Source organism: Mauremys reevesii, linkage group 1, assembly GCF_016161935.1.
Source record: "Mauremys reevesii isolate NIE-2019 linkage group 1, ASM1616193v1, whole genome shotgun sequence".
NCBI lineage: Eukaryota > Metazoa > Chordata > Testudines > Geoemydidae > Mauremys > Mauremys reevesii.
Window position 1 is genome coordinate 145,739,140 of NC_052623.1, and position 27,471 is coordinate 145,766,610.

The window sequence follows — 27,471 nt, forward strand, 5'->3', positions numbered from 1 at the left end:
TACCATTTTATCAGTAACCTGGCAACTAACCACGGACACTTATAATGATCTATTTGCCACAGTTAATACTAGAACAGGATTCTTCAATAATTATTCAAGTTGTTTGTCTTCATTTTCTTTAGTGTGCACACAATACTGTTGAGCAATATGCCTGTCTGAACACGATAGCAGGGAGTACTGCGTGAGCAGGGCATTCCCTCCAGAGATCTTAATGACTCACTGAGGGGGCCTGGAGCTAGTTCACATCTTTAGCAGGATATGGAAAGTGTGTCAAGTCTGGTATGCGATGGTAAACACACTGCTTTAGGCCAGCTTCATTGCTTGTACTAGACAGTTTTAGTTCAAGCCATTTGCAAACAATGATTTTAAGATATAAAACAATCCGGATCAAAAACACTGTGCCAGATTCAGCCTGGACACTAAGCAGGCACCATTAAGGAAGAATCTTGTGCACTATGTTAAGTTACAACTCTTTGTAGCAACAGTACAATGTTCTGAACCAAGTTTACTTTTCTGACTCATGGCATAAACTGGAAAGTGCAGGTTTCATAGAGCTATGCTGTATGAAGAAGGAAATGCTCCTTTAGTGGCTTTGTTATAAAAGGAAGTGAGACTTCAAGTTGCTAAATGTACATAAAATCAATTTGTAAACTCAACCCAGAGGAAAAATAGGAAACTTTATTTTCTTGCATTCTGAGTGAATACAGTGGCTAGCTTTATTATAGCATTTCACTTTAAAACAAAACAAAACGAAACAAAAAAACAGTTGAAAAGGGGGAGGTGCTGTTCCTAAAACTTCTCCATTGCAACTTGCATCTTTCACATCACCTAATAAGTTGGCTGCTCCATCACCCAGCTGCTGAAAGAGAAAGCCGTCTCTTCTCCACCCCACCTTATGCTGCTGGTTGATGTGAAGGGGGTGTCCCTACAATCCTCCAAACCCTATCCAACTTTGTTCAGACCTCTTCCCTGTGAATGAACTGAATATAGGAAAGGAAGGCATTATATTAACAAGCCAGTATCCAGTGTACGGGTCCGGATGTCTGTCCCAAGAGACAGTGGCAGATGTGGTTAATTTTCCTCGGAAGGGTAGGATGATAAATTCTTCGCAGAAGCAGATGTTGAGCTCTGGAGCTGAATGAAGGTATTGCAAGTTAACAAATCTGGATGTACATTTCAGGAAATTCACCTTAGTTGTTATCAGTGTAATAGGTCATAACATGAAGCCACCATGGTAATGCCCACAGAGATACTGAAAATTAAAGTTACTGTACAAACACAATGGCTAAATTTTCAAATCTTAGTAACTTAAGTCTAGCTCAGGGGTCGGCAACCTTTCAGAAGTGCTGTCCCAAGTCTTCATTTATTCACTCTAATTTAAGGTCTCACGTGCCAATCATACATTTTAACGTTTTTAGAAGGTCTCTTTCTATAAGTCTATAATATATAACTAAACTATTGTTGTATATAAAGTAAATAAGGTTTTTAAAAATGTTTAAGAAACTTAATTTAAAATTAAATTAAAATGCAGAGGCCCCGGACCGGTGGCCAGGATCTGGGCAGTGTGAGTGCCACTGAAAATCAGCTCGCATGCCGCCTTTGGCACGCGTGCCATAGGTTGCCTACCCCTGGTCTAGCTCATCCCTATTGTATAGGAATACCTAAAAAATTACCCTTGTAAGCTTCTGCCATGCACAAGTGTGTGTGTTTGTCTATCTGTCCCGCCCACCAATGGAAAAAAGGAGTCAAAATCACAACACCGATACCCCAAAATCTAGGTTGCAGAGGGCCATCCACATGGTGGTCCCTGTTCATCTGCAGCATCTCTGGTTTCCCTTCTTGACACTGTAGTTCCTTCACTGCTGCAAGGAAAGCTACATTTTTAACTTAGGTACCTGCATCTTGATTGTGGAGATATTTGCGGTTGTTAATTTTCACATTTCACATTCCTTCTGTTGTTCTTTTTGCAACCTTTCATTAATTACATCCAGAAAGAGACATTTAAACCACAGTAATTTCCATGCTGTTAACACTTTATTGTTTATCAGTCTATCCACGCATCTGTACTGCACTCATCTCTGTGATATCTGAGCAACTAAGTCCTGGTGCTAATATTCTTCATTTTCTGATCCTATCAATAAACAGACTACACCAAGGCACCACACTTTTATTTTACCCCTGAGACAGCCTGGACACTAAGCAGGCACCATTAAGGTAAAATTGGTTGTGTGTCTTTGAATATAAACAGTCTAAATACAAAATTGCAGTGATGGCTTTAAAGAAAGATCTGGAATGTCCCAATTCCACCAGGGGTTAAGCACTCACAAATGAACTTAAAAGCAAATTATGCACCTTTGAAAAATCAGGCCAATGGCCAACAAGCAGAAAATGTTAGGGGCAGTAGCTTTAAACCCTCCACAACCTACATATCTGAACAGTGCTGAACACAAGACACTTGGTAAGTTACAGAAACAAATCGGAATATGGGAGATATAGGAAAATACATTCTGGCAATGTTAGTTTCAAGCTTCTTTGGGGATTTGGGTACTATACAAAATCCTACAGTTATGGATTCTTCAAACCACTGTATTCTTCAAATACTGATTCAAAATCTCTGAATCATCAGGATGTGGTTTTAAAATAATATAATACACACAGTATTAGTTTTACATTCTGCACCAAGAACAAAGGTATTATATACTCTATGCCTAACACTACTGAACAAGATTTATGCACCTACTGTTGCTTTTCTAATTAACTGAACCAGAACTAATTGTTTTCTCTGGGAGAAAACTACACATACAAGATGTTATTCTCCTGAACCAGAGAAGCAGCAATTTGTATTTGTACTGGAGTGGTGTGCACCGGAACAAAAAAACAGTGAGTGTTTTGTTAAACTTATGTGATGAAAGAGAGAGTACACTGAGGGCTTGTCTACACTTGAAACTCTACAGGGGTACAACTACTGTCCCGCTGTAGTGCTTCAGTGTAGACACTACCTATGCCAACAGGAGGGGTTCTCCCATCGGTGTAGGTAATCCACCTCCCTGACAGGCAGTTGCTAGGTTGATGGAAGAATTCCGCTGGGTTGGCCTGAGTTTTTCATTTTATTTTTTAAAATATGCTAACATTAGAAACACGACTTCAGTACTCTATAGCTGGATAAAAACAAAGATTGTTGTGCAGTTTCATGCTAAAAAAGGGGTTCCGCGTCTCTCAGTGAATTGCCACAACCACCCAATCCAGCATCAATTGCTCAAACATGTGTGGAACATTTTGCTGGGACATGATTCTAGGTAACATACACACTCTGGCTGAGCTATAGAGGTGGCCCTGATTAAAATCCCCCCACAAGCTAATATTTGTATTTTTTTCATAATCCATGGAATGAACGCAGCAAGAACATTTGCCAGGTAGTAGCTGAATATTTTTTTGATCCAATTTGCTTTTATCCTCTTGCCTGATCTTTTTAGGATGTTACGGCATGCCAAGCACTGGTAGGGTATTTTACATATACCCATTTGGGTTAATTTGCAAGTATTAAAGTCTCACTAACAAAGGCTAAATTCTGTGAGCTATTGACATTTCATTAACCTTCAAAGAATCTCTCACTCTGGATATGATTAATGTATGTGGCAGCAAATAATGAAAAGGGTATCTATTGTGCACAGAACCATTTAGAAATCTTGAAAATCCTTTTGCAGTCCCTTTGTTCCACAGTCTCTTCTCCGCCTGGCTGAGAATAAGGAAACAGTCACCGGTTATGCTATAGCTGGTTCCCACCAACATAACATTCCGATCCTCACTGAGCTGTGCATTCAAGCAAAAGAAGGAACAAACAAACAACTCCATTCCCATCCATCTACTAGAAAGGAACTCACAGATGCTCCATTATATACCTCCCACTGGAACAGATGAGGCAGAAGATTTGTATAAAAAAGGGGGAAGGACTCAGACAAAACAGAGGGTCATTGTAATTGTTTTCATTGATAATCTGTTAACCAATGTTACACTACTGACATGCTACTTATGCTTTCCCCCCTCCTCAGTTTAAAAAAATAAACGTTGTTTGCTGGCCCTGAGAATCATTCTACTTCACTCCCCTTTAGAAACAGTGCAAATATCAGATAATATTAAAGTTCATTTAAAGAATGTGAGAAGAGAAAGGAAAAAAAGCAGGACAAATTTATTGAATTTTAATTTTAATTATGCATATAAATAGTAACTAGAGATTGAGGAGTTCTGAGACTTGCTACTTGCGGTGCTGATCCTCCAGTAGGCTCTGCATGGGCAGAACCTTAAAGCTCTCTGGATGCTGTTGCAGGACTGAGGCCTAAAAGTTTCCAGCTGACAAATCCTAGGCAGTGTCCATTCACAGAGAATCCATACCAGAGTACCAGATAGTCCTTCCTGAGGCAGAACACAGGTTAACTATACTTGTAATCAAAACAGATTCTTCAGTCATCTTCCCCCCCCCCCCCCCTCTCTATATAGAGAGAGAGAAAAATGTTGATCTTGTCTAAATCTTCTATGCACCTGTGTCCAAAGAAGGGGAGGAAATAAAATTAATATCATAGGCTTATTTTTTGCCACTGCTAATTTGCCATTAAAAACATACTTATTTTGGTTTGCAATTTAATCAGCAATTGCTCAAGGCACATGCTGATAAATATTGACATCTTTGTAGTGCAGTGATTTACTTATTGGTATTATAGTAGAATGCATTGTGCTAGGTGCTGTACAAACCACACAGCAAAACCCTGCTGCAAGGAGCTCATACTATAACTATCACAAAATATAAATATCAGGTAGTGTAGACATACCCAGAGTAACTGCACTAAAGTTAACAAAATTAGATAGATGAAGAACCGATAGCAAACATGCCTCTCCTCTCTAATTTCTCCACATCATCACCGCAAAGTCATTCTGTCCTAACAGCATAACTCACAGACCTATCCTATAGCAAGTTCAGATGAGTGAGGGCAGGATTTTGCTCTGGCCTGTGGACAGCAATTCCAGGCCCCAGGGCAGAACAGTCAATGGGCCCCCTAGAAAGGGATGTGCCCGCCCGGCTGCCTTCGCAACTGCCGGTACCACCCCATGCGTGCTTGGGAGCCAGGGCTGGATGAACCTTTTGTGGGCCCAGTGTCAAACATATTTGTGGGCCCCCACGGGGGCAATGGAGCATGGTGCGGGGAGGTCAGTGCCCAGAGCAAGGGGCTGGCCAGGGGCAATGAGGCATGACATGGATGGGGCAGCCCCACTCTGTCCAGCCAAGTGCGAGAGCACTGTTTACAGACTGGCAGCCACCAGACACCCACTGGCCCTGGGCTGCCAGCATGCCCCTTCCCCTCTAGGGTGGGCCCAGGCCATGCCACACAGCCCACCTCCCCCCAACCCCTGCCAACCCCCTATGCCTAGCCTGCCCCACTCACAGCCCCAGCACCTTGCACACCGCCATACCTGCCCAGCACTCCCCCCACCCACAGCCCCACCGCAAGTGCCTAGTGCCCCGACACACACAGATCTCCCCAACCCTGCACGACCCAATGCCCTTCCCCACAGCCCCTCCACTACAACTATACAGCACTCCACACAGAGCCCCCACTGCCTAGCGCCCCTAGCACACACAGGCCGCCGCCCAGTGCCCAGCACTCCTACACAAACCTCCCCCACTGCCCAGCGCCCCCCACCCCTTCACAGCCCAGCGCACACTCCCACAGACCCACTCCCCTCTGGCTGCACTCACCGGCCCTGCTGCAGCCAGCACAGAGCAGGGATCCCCTCTCCCAGTACAGTCCTAGGGGGCAGAACAACTGAAGCTCCCTACTCCCTTCTCTTCATGTGTCATTATATAATGCCTGCATCTGTAACTTTCACTCCATGCATTAGAAGAAGTGAGGTTTTTACCCACGAAATCTTATGCCCAAATAAATCTGTTAGTCTTTAAGGTGCCACTGGACTCCTTGTTGTTTTTTAACTGAAGCTTGGGAACACAGAGCGGTCCCACCCCCCAGGGCCCCACCCAGCCCTACTTGCCTCGTGCTGGGGCCTGCGGCGGAGAGGAGGCATTTCCTTGCAGGGGTGGCGTGCGGCAGCCACCGACTTCCCCAGCCCACTGCTTCTGCAGAGCGGGCCCTGCAGCCCACCCGGGTAATTTAAAAGGGCCAGTGGCTCCTGGCCATCCCCATCACTACTGCAGCAGCGGCGGCCGGGGGGCCCCAGGCCCTTTTAAATCGCCCAGGCCCCTGGGCAATTGCCCCCTTTGCTCCTCCCCATTAGTGGGCCTGATTCAAATATTAGTATTGCAAGTGACTTAAAATGAGAATGAAATAAAAATAAAAAAAAGCACAATCTGACATACTTAAGCATATATCCTAAGCAGTGTAAGTAGAAAAAACGTGTCTTGTTAAAAGCTTACAGTACTGATCTCCAGCACTGGGATTACCCAAATCTAACAAAATGCCCTGACTCAAGCAAAGTCTATAGACTCTTATCTAAGCAGTGATCACTGCTTCACCAGCCATTCATCAGCACAGCTGACAAAAGACACAGAATTCAGCTTTCACCATCTCTCTCCGGCTAAGGACTGAGGTTTTTAAGTGGCTCAATTTATAAAAAGTTCATTGTAGCGTCTCTACAGATAACTTACGGAAAAGTGAGTAGTATTTCAAGGGCTACACTTCCCCCTTTTAACCATTCAAACATATTTAAAGAATTAAATGTTTAAAAGAGTTAAGTAAATAGGGTAAAATGGACACCAGACACACTTCACAAATCAGGACTTCAGACACCAGCTTGCACTAGAGATGTTGTTCAAACTTATTTGCATAGTGTGAGTCCAGTACTGGGACGGATAGATTTTGGGAACAGAGTTTTGAAAAACATAAACGTGTAAAATGAATGTTAAGAATATGATTCCCCCCTCCCTTTGCTTAATTAGAAACAAATAATTTAGGTAAGTTCTCAAAAGGTGAAATAAAAACAGCTGAAAATAGGTCTATTTGTATATAAAATATCTAGTGGTAAGGAAAGGACAATGTAATGTTTCTGATTAACCTGACACTTGCAGATGCATCTTTGTATACTGAAGACAATATTAATGTTTTTGTAGCATTTAGATCCTTCCTAAATCACAGTGAAAAAATATTTTAAATTACACATCCTCTTCGTTTTCCCTCATGCCTCTCACTCAAGACAAACCTTTTCTCCTCTTTCTTATGTTTATTTCTATTTTATGTAGCTATTTTGAAAAAGGTAAATACATATTTATTGTTGTAGTTAAAGTATGAAATAATGTCTATGAATCAGTGACTTGGCCTACTGTTGGAACTGTCAGGAGTTAACTACAGTAATTAAGGATACATTAATGGAAACATTAAAGTGCAGCTCTATTCTTAAAAGTGATTACGTAAAAATGAGGCATTGTTATTCAAGAGATGCGTGCATTCAGTCATATCTGCAGAACCTTTGTGTTAGTCCTGATGACTCATGAAATTCAGTGACCTCAACCTGTTTTTTAAACCTAGATGGAGTTTACAGGGCTGGCAGTTGAGGTGGGGGAGGAACATTTTGCTTGTAAACTGAGCTTGATACAGAAGTCTTTGAGAAACAAACACGAACCCACAATGTCACTTTTACAGTCACTTTCTAGAGTAAAATAATTTTTTGTGTAACACAGATGAAAATGGTAAAGATGAGTGTATTGGGAGGTAAGCATCTGTCAACCTCACTGTCAATCTTGCAGACAAAACCAAACCAAACATTTCTCTATTGTATTTGCAAACTTCAAAGCGGCACTTTAAAAAATTGGCTGGCTATATAACTACGATATGTACATTTTAAATAGGTCCACTGTCTTATCAAATACAAATATAGCGGCAGCAGAGTTTAATGCAAACCTCATTCATGCCACAGATTAATCTACATTTTTAACAATAAACAGCAGTAATATTCTTCAGTTACATAGCATTTTTTTGTCCTGTGATCTTAACCTGCTTTAAAAAGGTTGGTTATTACCCTCATTCCAGGAATGTGGAAACTGAAGGCTAGAGTGATCATGTGACTTGCCCACAGTTATACAGTGAGTCAGTAGCAAAGTCAGAAACAGAACTCTAGTCACTTCCACATCTCCTGCTCTGAGCACAGGACAACACTGCCTTCATTTGCCCAGACTGTTTTGAGAAACAATTGTGACCAATCCTTGTCCTTTACCTGTTTGATAGGAAGTGATGGCGCATTCTACTTCATGGTTCTTTCTTCACCTGAATTGACGTGTACTTCCACTGGCATGTCATTGCTGGCTTCAGACTTAAAAAGAAAACACAGTATTTAAAACGAAGCCCAACCCATAGTAAACAATTCTGCCAGAACAGAAACCCTCTTCAAGAGCTAAAAAGAACAGTTACTTCCCTTACACAGTAACTGTGGTTCTTCAAGATTATGTAATCAGTGTGGATCCCACTGTAGGTGTGCCCGCGCCTCACGTGAACAAGGCTGGTTTTTTTGAATGCTAGTGTCAGTAAGTGCTTGTGTCTGTATCTCCTCAACCAAAGGCATAAAAGGCCAGGTGGGCACAACTTTCTTTCAGTTCCCTCACAAGTCAAAGTGTGTGTTGCTGAGGACTCCAAAAAGCGGGGACAGAGGGCAGGCCATGGGATCCACACTGACTACAACACCTCAAAGAACCATAGGAACTGCAGGGTACATAAATACATTTTTATTGAAGTAGTTAAAGTATGAAATAATGTCTATGAATCAGTCACTCAGTCAACTTTTGGGACTGCCAGGAATTAGCTACAGTAATTAAGAATACATTAATGGAAACATTAAAGTGCAGCTATATTTTTTAAAAGTGACTATGTAAAAATGGGGCATTGTTATTCAAGAGATGTGTGCATTCAGTCATATCTGCATAACCTTTCTTAGTGCAGATCTCCCCCTTTGGGTATTGTCAGTCTGGTTCCCCCTGTAGGTGGCTGGCAAGCAGTACGCTCTCAGAACATGTGAGTAAGGAGTACCAATCAAATGGCTGATTGAAGAACAGCTCTTTTGAACTTAGCATATGCTCTGGTTGCCACGTCAAGGTATAATAAAAGCCAATGGGCTGCTTCACATGGCTGCCGGACAGATCTTGGAGATCAGCACTTTTCTGAAGCAGACCATGGATGTTGCTTATGCCCTAGTGAGGTGTGCCTTGAGGTTCAGAGGGAGCAGCTCACCAGCCAACTAATAACAGGTGGAAATACAGTTTGATCCCTTTTGAAATTCTCTGGGATGAGATGGCTTGGCCTTTTGATGTGCTGGATATGGCCACGAAGAAGCACAGAGAAAATCTGAAAGGCTTGGTCCAGTGGGTGGAACCCCCGTTGGGGAGGCTAGCCTCCGGCCCCGCCCCTTCCTTCCTCGACCCCCTCTCCCCCTCGCAGCCAGAGCCCCGAGTGCCACCCCCACCCCTGCCGGCTGGAGGAGCCCTGGGCCAGCCTCCCCTCTCAAGACCCCAAGCTGCCCTGGGATAAAAGCATCTCACTCTTGCAAAGAAGCTTTAGATAAGCCCCATGCAGGTTCCATGGCAGCTGAGGAGGCAGTATTTGCTACTCAGCTTCCTGGGTTTCTTAGTAATCTCTCTGGAGTCCAGGGAGATTACTGATGAACTCAGGAAGCTGAATAGCACATACTGCCTCTTCAGCCATCCTGGAACCTGCATGGGCATAATAAAGCAAAAACTTCTTGCAAAACTCCTCAACTGGGGGTCTGGCAGCCGCAGCAGTGCCATGGGAGACTGAGCCTCCCCTGACCTATTATACCCACTGCCCATCCTTGGTCCTGTTGATGTCATACAGTAAGACCCTGAAAATATCTAGAGTATGAAGCTTCTTTTCTCTGGGCGAAGAGCGTGGCTTCTAGAAGAAGACTGTTAAGGTAATAGACTGGCTCCGGTGCAATTCCAAGACCACTTTAGGGATGATCTTAAAGTGTGGTTTCAACAACCCTTTGTCCTTGTGGAAGGATGTATCACGTGATCCAGCCATAAGATGTTACAGTTCACTGACTCTTCATGGTGATGTGATGACAAGAAAGAGGGTCTTGATGGTGAGTTGGTTTAATGAGCACTCTGCTAATGGTTTGAATGCAGGCTCCATACACTGTAGGAGAACAACATTAAGCTCTCATATGGGAGTCAGGTCTCTAAATGGAGGGCAGGTATGAAGACGACCGTTGAGGCACATAAGACTGAAGGAGCCTTTATTGGGGCATAAGACAGCAGATCTGCCTGTATCAGGAGAAGTATATAGTCCAGAATCTTTATTGTCAGAGCCTCTACTGAATTCACATAGTTCTGGGCTGTCCATATGGGAAATCTTTTCCACTTTGAGGAACAGTTTTCCTGGTGGAATGTTCCTAGCTTTGTAAAATAATTTCCTGGTCCTGCTCATACAGCCAACATGTGCAGCAATTATATGTCTGGTTGCAATATTTGACCCTGGTTCTGTGATAGCATTCCCAGACAGGTGGGAAGACATATGAGAGGCTGACTGGACAGCTGATAGAATATAGTCTTGTCCTTCACAACATCCTCTGGCAAGGAATTCCACAGGTTGACCGGGCGTTGTGTGAAAAAAAAATTCCTTTTAGGATATCTTTCAGCTCCTCTCTCCCTTCATGAGGGAGCTTTGCCAGAGAGTTGTAGAGAAACCAAGGTGAATGCAATCTGCATCAGGAACTCCTGAAAGGCCTTGAAATTGTTCACTGCAGAGGCTACCACCTTGTTCACAGATGACGAGTAGAGGTCCTCAGAAAGTGAAAGCTTTGATCTTGCTCCTCCCTCTGTATTCCAGTGACTGAGGTCTTGCTAACAAAGCCATGGGATGGGGGGGGACTCCTCCTCTTCCACAACAGCCAGGGATTGGTGGGCCCTCTATAGCCCCAACAATGCCACAGTAGCGTTCCATGTGTGTACAGAAAGGGCAGCAGGTCGAAGGCCAGACTAGCGCCAATCCTGGCATACTAGTGGTTGAGATCTGTAGAGACCCTCAGGGTCTCTTGGTGGCACCACTCAGACACCAGCAGAGATGGGTCCCTGCTGGACACCAGCAAAAGGGCATGTCCTGGGTATTATGAGGAGTACATCTACTCCACAGTTAGCATTGATTGGTAAAGCACTATATGAGTGCAGGTGGTGCTAAGAGTGGCTCTGGTGCATCCTGAGTCATTCCTGTCAGTGCCAGAGTCAACATCCATGGGGGAATATTTCTGATGCCAGGCCCAGTGGAGTCTGCTCCTTTTCATCCATCTTCAGTGCCCTGCAGGACTTGGTTGACTTGTCACCCAACATCCTCCTTTCTCTCTATAAGATGACCAAGCTCCTTCTCAAGCTCATGTCTCAGTGTCTGAGAAAGCCTCTTTCAGCACCTTGCTTCCATTTCTGAGATGTTGACAGCTTTGGTGTCAGGAGCAGTACTGATGCCAATGTTGATGCTTCATCTGGTTTCTGTGCAATTTTCTGTGCAGTTTTTGGAGCCACCTGCCTAATAGATGGAACACTAGAAGATGCAAGCTTGAGCATTAAAGAGGTCTTTGAGATTGAAAGTGGAATCAGATCCAGTTGTCCTTATATTCTGGGTCTTGTCCTAGCAGCTCTTCAGGCCTGGGTTCATCTCCATGCTGCCACCCAGTGGGAGCTATAATAACTTTGCGCTCCACTACCCATGACCCACAGAGGACACAGACAAAAGGAAGCCCCACCTCAAGCGGTCTGACAGACAGCAGCCTCCTGGCTCCTGACTCTCTATAAACCCAAGGGATGGTCCAGGAAGTGTCCAGGCAACAGCACAGATCTCCTGTAGCTTTCCTGACCACTCCTGTTCCATGTTCTTGAATCTCTTGAACTCCTGGCTTAAATCTCACTTCGATTTGGACCTCACCTCCTGATTCAGACCCTGAAAGTTGACTTGGACTCTGATCCTTAGTATTGACTCTGGCTTGGAACTTGACTATGAACTTCTATGCTGCTCTCAGCCTCAAGTTTGACCCTGCTCTGACCCCTAGTCCCAACAGCACTGGTCAGGATCCTGACACAGAAGAACCACAGATTGCTCCCGCAGATGGGAGCTTCTGCCTCACATCTTTCAAATTGCAGGTTCTTTCAGAGAAGCAGAGGCAGATTGAGCCCTGGCCTGGGATGTGGGACTCTCCCAAGCAGAATAGGTATATGCTGTGCCCATCTTTCAGAAGAATTAGTTCATCACAGGAGAGTCTAGACTTGCTTGATGCCTGCAGGTTTTGAGTCCACCAATTCTAAGTCCCTGTCTGCTTAGTGGTTTTTGGTCCAACAAGCACTAGAACAGATTAGAGCGATCACAATACAGGAAAAAGTAGTTCTGAAGAGTTTCGGAAAATTTTTAAGAAGTTTGGCCAAACCTGAAGTCTAGAAGTTGCACACCAACTAGATTCCATCTCACTAGTATGGGTGCTAAGAGGGAACTTAGGGAGTGTCAAAGCCACCTCACTCTTTATACCCTCACATGGGAGCAGAGAGCAGGGACACTGCTATTAAAAAAACCCAGTTTCATGTGCACCTACATTGGGATCCACACTAACGGAAACCCAAAGGACAATCACTTCTTGCAAACTGAAATGGTCGATGAATCTGACATTCACTTTTTCTCTCTCCCCTCACACACAGAATTGCTCCCAAAGTATTTCTAGATTTAAGTCATCCATTGTTAAATTTAACACTAAGTAATGGAAGAACAGTAGTTCAGTGAAAGATACTTCAACTGATTCATTTTTGTCTGCACTAATTACAGAAGTAGAAAATTTCCCACAGATGTTGTAGATGCCATTTTGCATTCTTAGAATTCCATGTTGATTTATACAATAGACCCCTTTTATACTATACCCTTTGAAAGTGTGTTCTCACACTACCTCTGCAGTGAATAACAGAAATTAAAGACTGAAGAAAGGCTTATTAGAGCATCTTTTCAGCCTCCCTGCCAATGCAAGAACGTTCCCTACAGCATATATTCAAATCTAGTTTTAAATGGGTTTCACTAAGAATATTTCCATAACTTCCACTGACTATTCCACAGTCAGACCTTACTACTTCAACAAGTGTTTTGACGTTAAGCTTTATTTATTCCATTACTCCTAGTTAAACCCATTTGGCCTTCTCTGTGGTATGAGGCTCTGCTATATCTGCTTCCAAGTGGATTTAGCCTGTTTACATCAGGTTTTAACAACCCCCTTTTATGCAATTCCAAACCACTTCCAAATATAAGTGTGCTACTGTAGCATGGGGTTGAAATTTAATTTAATTGTCTCTCTATAGAAATAATGAATATTTTACTAACTTCACCTAAGTACAATTGTAAGCAACAAATTATTTGGAGCTAAAGTTTGAGACCAATTAAAATGTCACAATACAGTTAAACTGTAACGGGAGTTCACATATAAACTCTATGAATAAGGAACCACATTTTCCTTTATTTTTTTTATAATCACCAAGCATGTTGTCAACATTTAACAATTATGTTTATATATCACTTCAATAGCCCTTTAGGGATGCATTAACTTTGGTTGGATCCTTATGCAAAACCCCATTTAAGCCAGGATAGATATGTAAACATGATCAATGCGGATGTGATTGCAGGAGTGGATCCCAATCCTGCACACAGTTTCCCTCATGCATGGTCCCATTGATTTGGATTGGACACTAACTTATTTCAAACAACTAGGGCTTTTCTTTTTTCTTCTCCTCCCCCCCTAAAAAAACTGCTTTACAGAATTTCTTCCTACCATGTCTCTCAAAGTGTTTGGAGTTTCATACAAATATACTTATAAAATTTAAGTATTGAAGCTTAGTCTAATGGTCTCAGGTTTTTATTTAAAGATGTGCATTTGGGGCTTTTTTATTTTAAAGACCTCTCCTTCCCCTAAAAAAAAGAAAGCCTCCTGTTCTGACAGCAGTCACATTCTTTACATATTTAAATGAAATCACATCTGCTGACCCCCCTCACATGAAAACACATGGATAAAGAACACAAAAATAAACCTTGTAAATTACTACACTCTAAAATGTGAAATGTTTCCTCAGGGGTGGGTGAATAATTTCAGTTTCCTAATGTGACTGATGTCTGGACAGATCTAAACCACTGCTCACTCCTCAGTAAATGAACTAAAAATAAATTACTTACTGAGGGCTCTGACATTGCTTTTTTTCCCCTCTCATTTGTTTTGTTTTTTAAATGCAAAAACAAACAGAATTTAGGCTAATTTCTTTTTTCACTAAAGAAAAAACTAAACTCATGGAAAAATCTGTTGACATCATACCAACCAAAGGATTTCAGCAAATAGTTGATCTCTTAGTAGACGGAAATACCATAACACTACATTAGCTCTCCGAAAGTGGATCTGTATATGAACAATGACTGTGCACAAGATTCATTCTAATGCCTTAAAAGTTAGACGCAGGCAAAACTATTTCATGTCTGAAATTAAAACAAGCTTTTTCTTTTGGCATGTATCTTGTGTGTAAAAGCATTAACAAAAACTGAAAAAAAAATTTAAATATATGAGAAATAGCAAAGTAAACATAACTGTATACATTATAAGTAAATTTACTTGTATGCCCCTATTTTGGTCAGACATTACGTATTTTTTTTTTTTTTTAAGGATACTGTTTGGATACACTTTCCAAGTACCAGAGGAGACAAAAGAAGCGTTCAATAAAAAAACAGGCTGATTGATCATTGGAGTCCTTAACATGTGCTTACTCCCTCCCGTCTTTACGTCAGACATATTCATGAGTTTATTCTTTCCTTTTTTTTCCCCTCCCCCCCTTTTTTTTTAATTTTACAAAAAGGCTGTATATGACAGCATTATCTACTTAGATTTATGTTGTCTTCAGGATTAAATCAAAGTAACATATATGCTGTGAGCCTCAAAAAGCTAACAAAGGTCAGAAACAGATAGAACTTGGATGGCAGAGTTCCTACAACCAACCAGATGCTGCCGAAAATGGTGGTGTTGACCCAATATGTAGAATTCTGCCTTGGATCATGCCCCCCAGTCTGCTATTTAGGGGCACAGTGTTGAGGATGGAGGTGTCATCTTTTGACTCTTTGACTTATATGAAATTTAGGCTCAAATTCCCAAGCCACTTTTGAAAATGGGATTTAGGAACCTAGGCCACTTTTTGCAAGCGTAGGAGTGTTACGCCCAGTGCCAGTACAGATAATTCCATTCTGGTTACCTACATTCCCCCTACAGTTTCAATCAGATACAATACTTTTCACTTTCTACCCTAAACTGTGGGTAGTGTTGTTATGCGTTGTTAAACATCTGCCATGTTTTGACCCTAAGGGGGCTGACGCTGTATTCCCGACAGTAGGGTGACCAGATGTCCCAATTTTATAGGGACACTCCCAATTTTTGGGTCTTTTTTTTAAATATAGGCTCCTATTACCCCCCCACACCCTCGTCCCGATTCTTCACACTTGCTGTCTGGTCACCCTACCCTACAGTGTGTACAACAGTAAAAGAATTAAAGTGCTTTGGGATCCTTTGAGATGAAAAGCACCATTCAAATGTCAAGATAACATTGAACAGAAAATGACTGCACAGAATATATTTGCTTTAAACCTTCTATATTTGAGTTAGCAATTAAAAGTAGGTCTCAGGGCATTTTATACCCCAGATGTTAATGCCTAAGGAAGACAGATATTAACCATCACTCAATCAATTAAAAACAATTTTTAAAATAAATTACACAGAAGAAATAGATGTAAATGATTACAATCACTTGTGTGCATATTTTCCTTCTATACAGAAAGAGAGAGAAGCACCATAGCCAGCTATCAGAATACTACTACACATCCAAGAGTCGGCTGCCTTTTCTAACAATTTGTTCATAGCATTACAGTTCAGACAGAAGCAAAAGTCACAAGAACCCATGACTTTCCTGCAATCCTCTCTAGAAACCTGTTATGGAGGGCCAATCCCTGCTGCAATCCAGCGTCTATACTGAGAAAACCTCATCTGCTCATGGGGGTTATAGCAGACTTGATTCTTGCACCTACATGTTCACCATTTGTTTCCTTCCTACATTTATAACTTGGAGGTCTGGCTGGACCAACAACTCTGTTTAGAAGAGTAGATACCATAATCCATGCCTTTAACACTTCAACTATTGTAATATGAAGTATTTGGAGCTAAGTGTTAAGAATACTCAAGTTGAAACAGTTGCAACTACCTGCCTACTTAATATAGAGAGCAGGGGTCGGCAACCTCTGGCACGCAGCTCGCCAAGATAAGCACCCTGCTGCGTCGGCAGGTTCGGCTGATCGCGGCTCCCACTGGCCATGGTTTGCCATCCCAAGCCAATGGGGGTGACGGAATGCGGTGCAGGCAAGGGATGTGCTGGCCACAGCTTCCCGCCGCTCCCATTGGTCTGGGACGGCGAACCACGGCCAGTGGGAGCCGTGATCAGCAGAACCTGCCAACATGGCAGGTAAACAAAGTGGTCCGGCCCGAAAGGGTGCTTACCCTGGCCAGCTGCGTGCCAGAGGTTGCCGACCCCTGTTATAGAGCATGGCATTTGTGCTCTGGGATCTGTACTGGTTACCAACTGGCTTCCAAGTAGAACTGATGGTGTTTATTCTAACCTATTATATTCTATATGATACTTGGATGTGCCTACTTGAGAGACTGCCTCTCCCCCTATGCAACACTGCTGCAGCTATAGACTGTATCAACTCTCAAGTTAGAATACCCTCACTATCAAGAGGGTAAAGCTGGCAGACTGATGTCCAAGACTTTACTCATTTAAGACTCAAAATAGTCCAATTTTACTAACATTTAGGGCATGCTGTATGGCCCAACTGTTTCTTTTGGCTTTTTGGGTGTTGCTATAATACAGGTGGCACAGGGTGAAGTTTGAGGTATTGTGGGATCTGAGGCAGTATCTTATTGGGACTCTCAGTTGTTGTAAAGCGATGAAGCTGATTGAATAATTGTGACAAATTATGTCATTTCCAGTGATGGCAGAGTGCTAAGGTGCATATTTTGTGATGTATTTTCCTAAATCAAAAGAAAAATAAAATAAAGACCAAATCCACCTTCTTAAATTACTTTACTTGATATTAATACAAAGCTCAATCTGTTTTGAAGTGTTCTAAAATCCATATGCTTATTCGGATTGTCTTGAAAATTGCTGAGCCTGTGCTCCAAAAGGAGTTCCTGAAATACAGACACCTTAAAAAGTAATATCAAATGTTGTGGGTTTTTTTATAACTTTTTTTTTGCATACACCTGTGGTTCAGACTATGGATATGATCATCCCCAAACTGACATCCCCAACTGGGGTTTGATCTCAGCTAGTGACAGGCTTTCCCTGCTGCTTTGAGGAAAAAGACGGTTACTCACCCTTGTAACTGTTGTTCTTCGAGATGTGTTGCTCATATCCATTCCAATTAGGTGTGTGTGCGCGCCGCGTGCACGTTTGTCGGAAGATTTTTACCCTAGCAACACTCGGTGGGTTGGCTGGGTCGCCCCCTGGAGTGGCACCGCTATAGCGCCGAATATATACCCCTGCCGACCCAACGGCCCTTCAGTTCCTTCTTGCCGGCTACTCCGACAGAGGGGAAGGAGGGCGGGTTTGGAATGGATATGAGCAACACATCTCGAAGAACAACAGTTACAAAGGTGAGTAACCATCTTTTCTTCTTCGAGTGCTTGCTCATATCGATTCCAATTAGGTGATTCCCAAGCCTTACCTAGGCAGTGGGGTCGGAGTGAGATGTTGCAGAATGCAAAACTGCTGAGCCAAAGGTTGCATCATCTCTGGACGGTTGGACCAGTGCATAGTGTGAGGCAAAGGTGTGGACCGAGGACCAGGTAGCTGCGCGACATATCTCCTGGATGGGTACGTGAGCCAGGAAGGCAGCAGAAGAAGCCTAAGCCCTGGTGGAATGTGCAGTGAGGTGGCTCGATGGAAAATGGGCCAAGTCATAGAAGGTGTGGATGCACAATGTCACCCAAGAAGAAATCCTCTGGGAGGAGACAGGTAGGTCCTTCATTCGGTCTGCCACTGCGACCAAGAGTTGGGGCGTTTTGCGAAAGGGCTTTGTCCGCTCAATATAAAATGTGAGCGCCCTATGGACGTCTAGGGAGTGCAATTGTTGCTCCCTTCGCGATGAGTGTGGCTTCGGAAAGAAGACCGGGAGGAAGATATCCTGGTTGATATGAAAGGCCGACACCACCTTAGGGAGGAAGGCCGGATGTGGTCACAACTGCACCTTGTTCTTGTGAAACACAGCATACGGTGGGTCCAGCGTGAGAGCCAGAAACTCGGAGACTCGTCTGGCCGATGTAATGGCTACGAGGAAAGCTGTCTTCCAGGACAGGTATAGCAGCGAACAGGCTGCCAGTAGCTCGAATGGGGCAGTCATAAGTCTGGTTAGAACCAGGTTGAGGTCCCAGGTTTGGGCGGGGCAGCGAACTTGAGGGTATAAGCGCTCCAAGCCCTTGAGGAACCTGGAAACCATAGGGTGCGAGAAAACGGAGCGGCCACTCTCCCCTGGGTGGAAGGTAGAGATGGCTGCCAAGTGCACCCTCAATGAGGACACCGCCAGGCCCTGCTGTTTGAGAGACCAGAGGTAGTCCAAGATGGAATGGATCGGGACCTCGGTGGGAGTAACATTGTGCGTTTCGCACCAGCAGGAGAAACGCTTCCACTTGGCCAGATATGTTAACCGAGGGGAAGGTTTCCTACTACCCAGGAGTACCTGTTGTACCGAGGCAGAGCAACGTAACTCGAATCGGTTTAGCCACGCAGCAGCCATGCTGTGAGGTGCAGGGATTGCAGGTCTGGGTGGTGAAGTCTGCCATGATCCTGCGTTATGAGGTCTGGGAGAAGAGGCAGGGGAATTGGGTTGACTATCGACAGGTCTAGCAACATGGTGTACCAGTGCTGTCTGGGCCACGCTGGAGTGATCATGATCAGGTGCGCTCTGTCCCTGCGGAGTTTTAGAAGGACCCTGTGAACCAGCGGGAACAGTGGAAAAGCGTACAGCAGATGGCTTGTCCATGGCATCAGAAAAGCGTCCGAGATCGAGCCCGGGGAGAGTCCTTGGAATGAGCAGAACGTCTAGCACTTCCTGTTCTCGCGAGAAGCGAAGAGGTCTATGCGGGGAAAGCCCCACTTCCGGAAAACGGAATGGATAACGTCCGGACGAATCGACCACTCGTGAGACAGGAAGGATCTGCTGAGGCGATCCGCCAGAGTGTTCCGGACCCCTGGGAGAAAGGACGCTACCAGGTCTATCGATTGGGCTATGCAGAAGTCCCAGAGCTGGATGGCTTCCTGGCAGAGAGGGGAGGACCGTGCTCCTCCCTGCTTGTTTATGTAATACATGGCCATTGTGTTGTCTGTGAACACTGAGACACAACGGCCTTGTAGGTGCTGCTGAAATGCCTGGCACGCAAGGCGGACTGCTCTCAGCTCTCTGACATTGATGTGCAAGGCCAGCTCTTGAGCTGACCAAAGGCCCTCAGTGCGGAACTGACCAAGGTGAACACCCCTGCCGAGAGACGAGGCGTCCGTCGTCAGGGACACTGAGGGGTGAGGCGGATGGAACGGCATCCCTGCACACACCAGGGAGGGTGTCGACCACCAGTTGAGGGAGCCTAGGATGCTTGTGGGGGATCATGACGATCATGTCTAAGCTATCTCTGCTCGGGTGGTATACCGAGGTGAGCCACGATTGGAGTGGACGGAGGAAAAGCCTGGCATGTTTGGTTACGAACGTGCAGGCAGCCATGTGACTCTGGAGACCTAGGCAAGTGCGAGCCAAAGTTGTCGGGAAGTTCCGTAGACCTTGTATAATTGTTGCCATCGCCTGAAACCGAGGCTGAGGTAAGCAGGTTCTGGCGAGATTGGAGTCCAGGATGGCCCCAATGAATTCTATTCTCTGTGTGGGAATCAGAGTGGATTTCTCTATATTGATCATCAGGCCTAGACGCAGGAATAGGTCCTTGACGATGCCCACATGACGGGTAACTTGGGCCTCGGAGGTCCCTCGAATGAGCCAATCGTCTAGATATGGAAAAACATTTATCCGACGGCGGCGGAGGGAGGCGGCGACTACAGCAATGCACTTTGTGAATACTCTTGGGGCTGTAGAGAGGCCAAACGGAAGGACCGTAAACTGGAAATGTTGACGGTTGGCCACAAACCGGAGGTACCTTCTGTGTGGAGGATAAATGGCGACGTGAAAATACGCGTCCTTCATATCAGCCTCCAGGATCCAAGGATGGGATGATGGTCCCCAGGGATATCATGCGGAACTTCAGCTTTATCATGAACTTGTTGAGTTCCCGCAGGTCTATGATAGGTCCGAGACCTCCCTTCGCCTTGGGGATTAGGAAATAGTGGGAGTAGAACCCCTTGCCCCTTTCGTCCTTTGGTACCTCCTCTATAGCTCTGATGGCGAGGAGCATCCGCACTTCTTGCAAGAGGAATTGCTCGTGAGAGGGGTCCCTGAAGAGGGACGAGGATGGAGGGTGGGAGGCGAAATAAACTGGAGGCGGTACCCAAGTTCCACCATGCGTAGGACCCAACGATCTGAGGTTAGATGGGACCATGCAGGGAGGAAAAAGGAGAGGCGGTTGTAAAAGGGAGGGAACAGATCCTGGGTAATAACTGGTACACCGTCCTCAGGCGTGCCTTCAAAAGTTTGGCTTTGGCCCCGCTGGTGGTTTAGAGGGACCCTAATTTTGGCCCCCTTGGGGCCCTGACCTACGACCGCCTCGGCCACGCCTGCTGGCAAAGTCCTGTCTTTGTCTAGGCGCAGGGTAAGGGCGGTGGGGCTGGGGACGGAAAGGCCGGTGCTGAGTCACCGGCGTGTGCATGCCAAGAGAGCGCATAGTGACCCTGCTGTCCTTTAGGCTTTGTAGCCTAGGGTCAGTTTTTTCAGAGAACAGGCCTTTGCCATCGAAGGGCAAGTCCTGTATAGTATGCTGCAGCTCCGGGGGAAGGCTCGACACTTGGAGCCATGAAATGCGCCTCATGGCAACACCTGAGGCCAGAGTCCTGGCAGCGGAATCAGCTGCATCCAACGAGGCCCGGAGGGAAGTTCTCGCCACTTTCTTTCCTTCTTCCAGGAGGGCAGCAAACTCTTGACAGGAGTCCTGAGAAACCAACTCCGTAAATTTGCCCACCGCCGCCCAGGTGTTGTAATTGTAGCGGCTAAGCAGGGCTTGCTGGTTTGCTACGCGGAGTTGCAGGGCTCCTGCCGAGTACACTTTATGGCCCAGTAAGTCCATTCGCCTAGCCTCCTTTGATTTAGGGGATGGTGCCTGCTGGCCATGGCGTTCCCTCTCATTGACGGACTGGACGATAAGGGAGCAAGGGAGAGGATGTACATATAGGTACTCGTACCCCTTGGAGGGTACCATGTACTTGTGTTCGACTCCCCTGGCCGCGGGCGGGATAGAGGCTGGAGACTGCCAGATGATATCCGCATTGGCTTGGATTGTCGGAATGAACGGTAGGGCCACTCTAGTGGGGACGTCAGCCGACAGAATGTCTACGACCAGATCCTCTATCTCCGAGACGACCTCCACTTGGAGGTTCATATTGAGTGCCACCTGTCTCAGGAGGTCCTGATGGGCCCTCAAGTCGATTGGAGGAGGGCCCGAGGAGGACGTTCCTGCCACCGCCTCATCTGGGGAGGAGGAAGAAGTAAGGCTGGGGACAATCGGGTCCTGCGTGGACTCGTGCTCCTGGACGACCTCCTGTTCCAGTGGGATCTGGGAGTCCGGTGGCTAAACCGGGGCTTCCTCCGTACCGGTCGGAGGGGGATGGCTAACTGTCGCCTCTGGCACCCGGTGCTCTGATGGAACAGAGCGGGATGGGATCACAGGTACGCCTTGGGCCTGGTGGTATGCCCAAGGTGTCCAGAATGACCACTGATGGGGGCCAGGGTCCTGGGCCTGGGGCTCCTGGATACTCTGGTGGGCACATCCGAATCACGGTCCTGCGCATATGAACTGCCCGCGTGGGACGACACTGATGCATGTCTGGATGGCCATGAAGAGCTGAAAAGCCCTGGGCAGAGTCTCCCTCTCTAGCTGGCGTTGCTCGACATGGCACCGGGGATCGGTACCGGGAGGCATACCAGTACCGGGAGCGAGAACGGGACCTGCAACCGGAGCAGTGCCGGGAGGTCGACCGAGATCTCGAGGCTCAACGATGGGAGTGGCTACGAGAGCCACGGTGCCTGGAGCGGTGCCGGGAGCTGGATCGGTGCCGAGTGTACCGGGCCGGCGAACGGGACGCTGACCGGTGCCCTGAGTACGACCGGTACCGAAATGGAGAATGGTGCCGGGACCGCGAGCGGTGTTGGGACCTGGATCGGCGACAGGACCGAGAGCGTCTGCGGGACTGCGATCGTGAACGGTGCTGCTCTGCAGTGCCGACGGAGGGTGGTCTGATCCAGGCAGGCTTGCCGATCTACTGTATAACTCGCACCGGCGGTGCCGGGGGTTGAGGCAGCGTAGACTCCGTCATTTCAATCAACTCCCTCGCCGTGGAAAATGTCTCCAGCGTGGAGGGAATAGTGAGCTCAACCACGGCTCGCACCGGGGAGCTTTCAGGCACCAGACTCGACGGCTCTTGCGGGGCCGGAATCGACGGTGCCGATGTTGTCGGTGCCATGGCAGGTATCGGTGCCGGGCGGTCCGACTTAGTAGAGCGCTCGGGCTGCGGAGCAGGTGGCGCGGACGTAGCAGGAGTCTTGTGCCTCTTCGCCCTCGGGGAGAGGGATCGGTGCCGAGCGGACGTCGGTGCCGGCGACAGCCAGTGCCGAGAGGCCTTGGCGGTACCGGCTTGATCCTGTGCCGAGGGAGTGCTTCTTGAAGACTGTCCAGCGCTCGGTGCTGAGGGCGGAGGAGTAAGAGCTGCCTCCATCAGGAGCTGCTTGAGACGATCCAATGCACTTTACAATAGTTAGCTAACAGTACAAACATTTGGAAAGATCATTAAGTGGTCCACTGAGACCCTCAGCAATTTTCAAGTGGTCCACAAAAAAAAAAGTTTGAGAACCACTGCAAAACAGCATTAGGTTAACTTAAAGCAGCTTACATCAACCTAATGTGTTTTTGTTTGTTTTTCTTTTTTTTTTTTATTTTTTTGTGAAAATTGCTGAGGGTCTCAGTGGACCACTTAATGATCTTTCCAAATGTTTGTACTGTTAGCTAACTATTGTAAAGTGCATTGGATAAAAGCACTATAAAGCTTAATAATAAATTTTTTTTGTTCTACAAGTAAAAGCAAACAACTCATATTTTAATATCAGTAGTCTTACCTTTCTAATACAATGGAAATGCCCTCTCTCCCCCGCCACGGCAGCCCCTGAGCTAGGGCTGGGAATGAGGGGGTGGTGGTCTCGCCCTCTCTCCCCTGCCACGGCAGCCCCTGAGCTGGGGCTGGAAAGGAGAGGAGTCTCTCCCGGCAGCTGCAGCCTTGGAGCTGGGGAAAGTCGCCTCTTTCGCTGATCGCCACAGCCCTGCACATCCCAAATTCCCCCCACCTCCTCTTCTCACCCCCACTATCCTTTCCTACCTCTCCCCTATTCCTCCCCAAGGCCACCACCTCACCTTACATGTGCGTCTTCTCCAGGGTCCAGGCACCTAATTAGTGAAGCCACGCCTGCGCGGCTCTGCTAATTAGGTGGGTGGCCCTCCATTCTCTCATGTGTGGCCACCCAGGCACGCATACTTAGAGGGAACTATCTGCAGAACACCTGAATGGAGCTCGTGGACCATTGGCAGTCCACGGACCACAGTTTGAGAACCTCTGCTGTAAGGTAAACCAGGCCTGAGTGAATCAAGTAAACATGCTGTGAGCACTGAATCCAAGTAGCACCTAGGTACTGCAAGTTTGAGTAGTGCTGTCAGTAACTTTCTGAGAACATATGTTGTGCACATTAGTCACTTTCCACCTGAATTCTGAAAATTTTACCCTGAGAAAAAAGCATCTGGGTTAAGAACCAATGTTTCAAAGTGCTCTAAAACCCACATGTACTCCTGCCAGATTTTGAAGGAAAGGTATATTTTGGTGTGTACAAAGAGAAATCTTCAGCTTCCTTTTGCATAGTTATCAGCAGGCTCTTGCTATTTTCCTCAGACCAGCTTCCCTAGTTTCTTTGCAAAGTGTGTATGTCTGCAGGGAGGCATTTTCCAGCTGGAAAGCATTTCTTTATAGGTGTAGTACATACTTGGGCTGCTGCTCCTTTTCCTTCCAGCCCCCCAGGCAAACACTCACTAAAGGCCATGCCCACTGACTGGTCAAAAAGTAATACAGACCCATATCTGGGGTGAGTTTCTGCCTCCAGAGACCCCCACCCCTTTAGGGGTCTAGTGACAATGTCCAAAGAAATAAGATGACCAATCTTGCAATAAAATTCAAACTCCTCCCCCCCAGCATTTATGCTGGGGTTCCAGGCTGTCCCCAGTCATTTGAAGGTACCACCCAAATTAACACATGAGAGACTAACAACAGTTCCAGCTCTCTTGCCCTCAGAGAAGGAGCCTGTTTATTATCCAACCCCCATTCCCAGTATTCCCCATACACATTCCAGCAGCCCTTCTTAGGACCACTCATCCGAGGCCTCCCTCCAGACGGCTGAGAGAGAAGGGAGCTTTGCTGCACCTACACTTCAAGACTCTGGTCCCACACAGACAGACAGTCTTGGACCTCCTCAAGCCACAAACTGCCGCTGGGACTACCGCCTCTCTATTAATGGCTGCTTCATTTCCTGGGTCTCTCTGTAATAAACCTCCTGGAATGGATAGCATGGCCCCCGAGAACTCCTTCCTCAGTCTTAAAGGGCCAGTGCATCACATTATACCCACCCTAGTTTAAGCAGCAAAGAGTCCTGTGGCACCTTATAGACTAATCGACGTTTTGGAGCATGAGCTTCCGTGGGTTCATGTACATGCATCCGACGAAGTGGGTATTCACCCACGAAAGCTCATGCTCCAATACGTCTATTAGTCTATAAGGTGCCACAGGACTCTTTGCTGCTTTTACAGATCCAGACTAACAGGGCTACCCCTCTGATACTTGACACCCTAGTTTAGTCTCTCATGTTGCTATATCACAGCACAGTCTTCTGGCTCACAATTTTCAGAACGTTGTTAGTCTTGCAAGATTAGCTTTTTAACTGGGGTTAATCTGCAAAAGATGAGATGGACGGCAATCCTATAATCCAGCTGTTTGTATCAACAGAAGAGGCAGAGCAGCTTAGGAGCTAGGAATCTAAGACTCAAGTCTAGAGATGGAATTGCCCATGAATTCAAAGGCATCGTAGCTTTAAGTTATGCATCTGAACCTGTATTTCTTTAAATGGCCAGTAAAATCAAAACAGTGATCTGACAGCACAGACTCCCTCCACTGCACATAATTCTAAGTAAACTTCTCCCTGGAAATAATTGTTTCGGCTTTTTACAGGCACTGTGCTTCACTGAACTGTCTGCATACATGTTTCAGCCATCACAATTTGTTTAATCTGCTCTATGAGACATACGAGATAGAGACAAAGCTGTTATAGTTCACTAGTCTGTATGAAGGGTAATTGAAATTTCTATTAGCTAGAAGAACCCAAGCAAAGCATTACGATGCTTAACAGGAAACCTTCTATATGAACTTGAGGCAGGATGTAAAATACAAAGTAGACATTCTCTCATAAAGTAACCACTCATTAAAAGATCCACATTTCTTAACAAGCCAGTGCAAATTACCAGGTACACAAAGCTTTCATTTTTAGCACAATCCCGTTTCTGTTGCAATTTAAGTTTGACTCATTCACAGAAAAGGCATGACCACAATTTTAGTGCAAAATGATAAGTCAGTCATTCTTCTGTGGCTCTGCTGATCTGTGGCTCTCTGTTCCCTTGTGCTAATGCTGCATGTTAATTTGTTGGTTTCATTTCATTCTTCACATTTCTCTCTGATTTAGGGTCAGGAGTTTCTTTGATATCCTTAAGTTTATATTACAAAATTAAATCTGTGGGCACATTTGATCACTTCAAACAGGAGGAGCACTTTTTTTTTTTTAAACTCTTCATATACTTAAGTCCTTCAGAAGGAGTTTTCCCACAAATCCTTACCAGCTTAACTTTCTCCTGGGATTATGAGCCTCAATATGCTGTAACAAAGATGCAGCTTCAACACTACTGTGCTCTGTTAGTAGCCTTAACATTGCTTCAAAACCATGGGAAATGATGTCATGTGTAAGGCTATTACAAGCGCTACAGTGGCACAGATGCAGCTACACTGCAGTACAGACACTTGCTTCAGTGACAAAAGGGGTTTTTCTGTCACTGTAGTAAAGCCAACCTCTTGAGACAAATTCTTCCGTTGACCTAGTAGTGTCTATACTGGGGCTTAGATCAGCTTAACAACATCTCTCAGTGAAAATTTCCTGAACGATGTAGCTATGTTGCCCTAAGATTTAGGTGTAGATGAGGCCTAAGTCTGAATCAGAGACCTTACTTCAGTGTGACTTTGCAATTGCTCACTGTAAGTTATACAGTCATACTAAAAAATGTGAATCTGCCCCTGCCCCTGCCCCATCCTCCTCCATTCCTTGGCGTCCCCCCCACCTCTTTTTCTCACTATCTGTCTATGGTACATACATGCTTCCCCCCCCGCCACACACACATACATTACTGAAGCATCTGAGCACCTCACATTCTTTCAATGTAGTTCTCTTCATCACCCCATGAGGTAGTAACCTAGTATGTATGCGCACTGAGCACTGAGGCACAAGCCAGACTGATTTGCCAAAAGTCACCCAGGAAGTCTGTAGTGGAGCAGGAAATTGAACACCGGTCTCCCAAGTCCCAGGCTAACCACACCACCAGTAAGTCCCGAACTTTTTTATGCCGTGACCCCCTTTGCACTTATATCTGTTAACGCAATTCCCCGGTACTTAGTAGTCAGGCTGGCTTTGCGCAAACACTCCACCTTACACAGTCTACTTTGAAAACTATGGGTGGGTAGCCAGGCCCAGATTAGCCACTGTGAGCTTGCTGCACTTACTTGCACAGGGGTACCAACTACCAGACGAAACAAAAAGGAGAGGCAACTGAAGACCCGGGGGCCACATTCAACCTGCCAGATCATTTTATTTGGCATGCTGGGGGGGGGGGGGAATCCTCATCTTTCTTGATCTCACTGCGTTGGTTCTGCATCCACCACAGGAGCTTGGGACCTTCTGCTGACCATAGAAGTCATGAGGCTGCTGTGAGAGCACAATATTGCTCCTGGAGCAGATGGTGTTGCCCAGCTGTCTGCTTAAGCTTTCTTGCATTTTCTCCTCCCCACCCTCATTCCCCCAATCTCACAGCCCCCCTGGTGACCTCTGCATCATGACCCACAGTTTGGGAACCCCTGCACCAGACCAT

The 27,471-nt window shown here is 45.9% G+C and overlaps 1 protein-coding gene across 5 annotated transcripts in view; it reads right to left on the reverse strand.

Moving 5' to 3' along the window:
• Positions 1 to 706: 706 nt before the first annotated feature.
• Positions 707 to 27,471, reverse strand: part of APOO (apolipoprotein O) — an 83,296-nt gene continuing 56,531 nt past the window's right edge. For 2 of the 5 annotated variants that reach the window (XM_039518408.1, XM_039518412.1), the window contains exons 8-9: positions 8,215 to 8,310; positions 4,169 to 4,410 (exon numbers count right to left, since the gene is read on the reverse strand). In XM_039518408.1, the coding sequence (XP_039374342.1) occupies positions 8,242 to 8,310 (69 nt within the window). In that variant the 3' untranslated portion in view covers positions 4,169 to 4,410; positions 8,215 to 8,241. Of the gene's footprint in view, positions 1,135 to 4,168; positions 4,411 to 4,447; positions 4,537 to 8,214; positions 8,311 to 27,471 lie in introns of those variants that run through there. The other 3 variants (XM_039518409.1, XM_039518410.1, XM_039518411.1) reach the window with 3 other exon arrangements.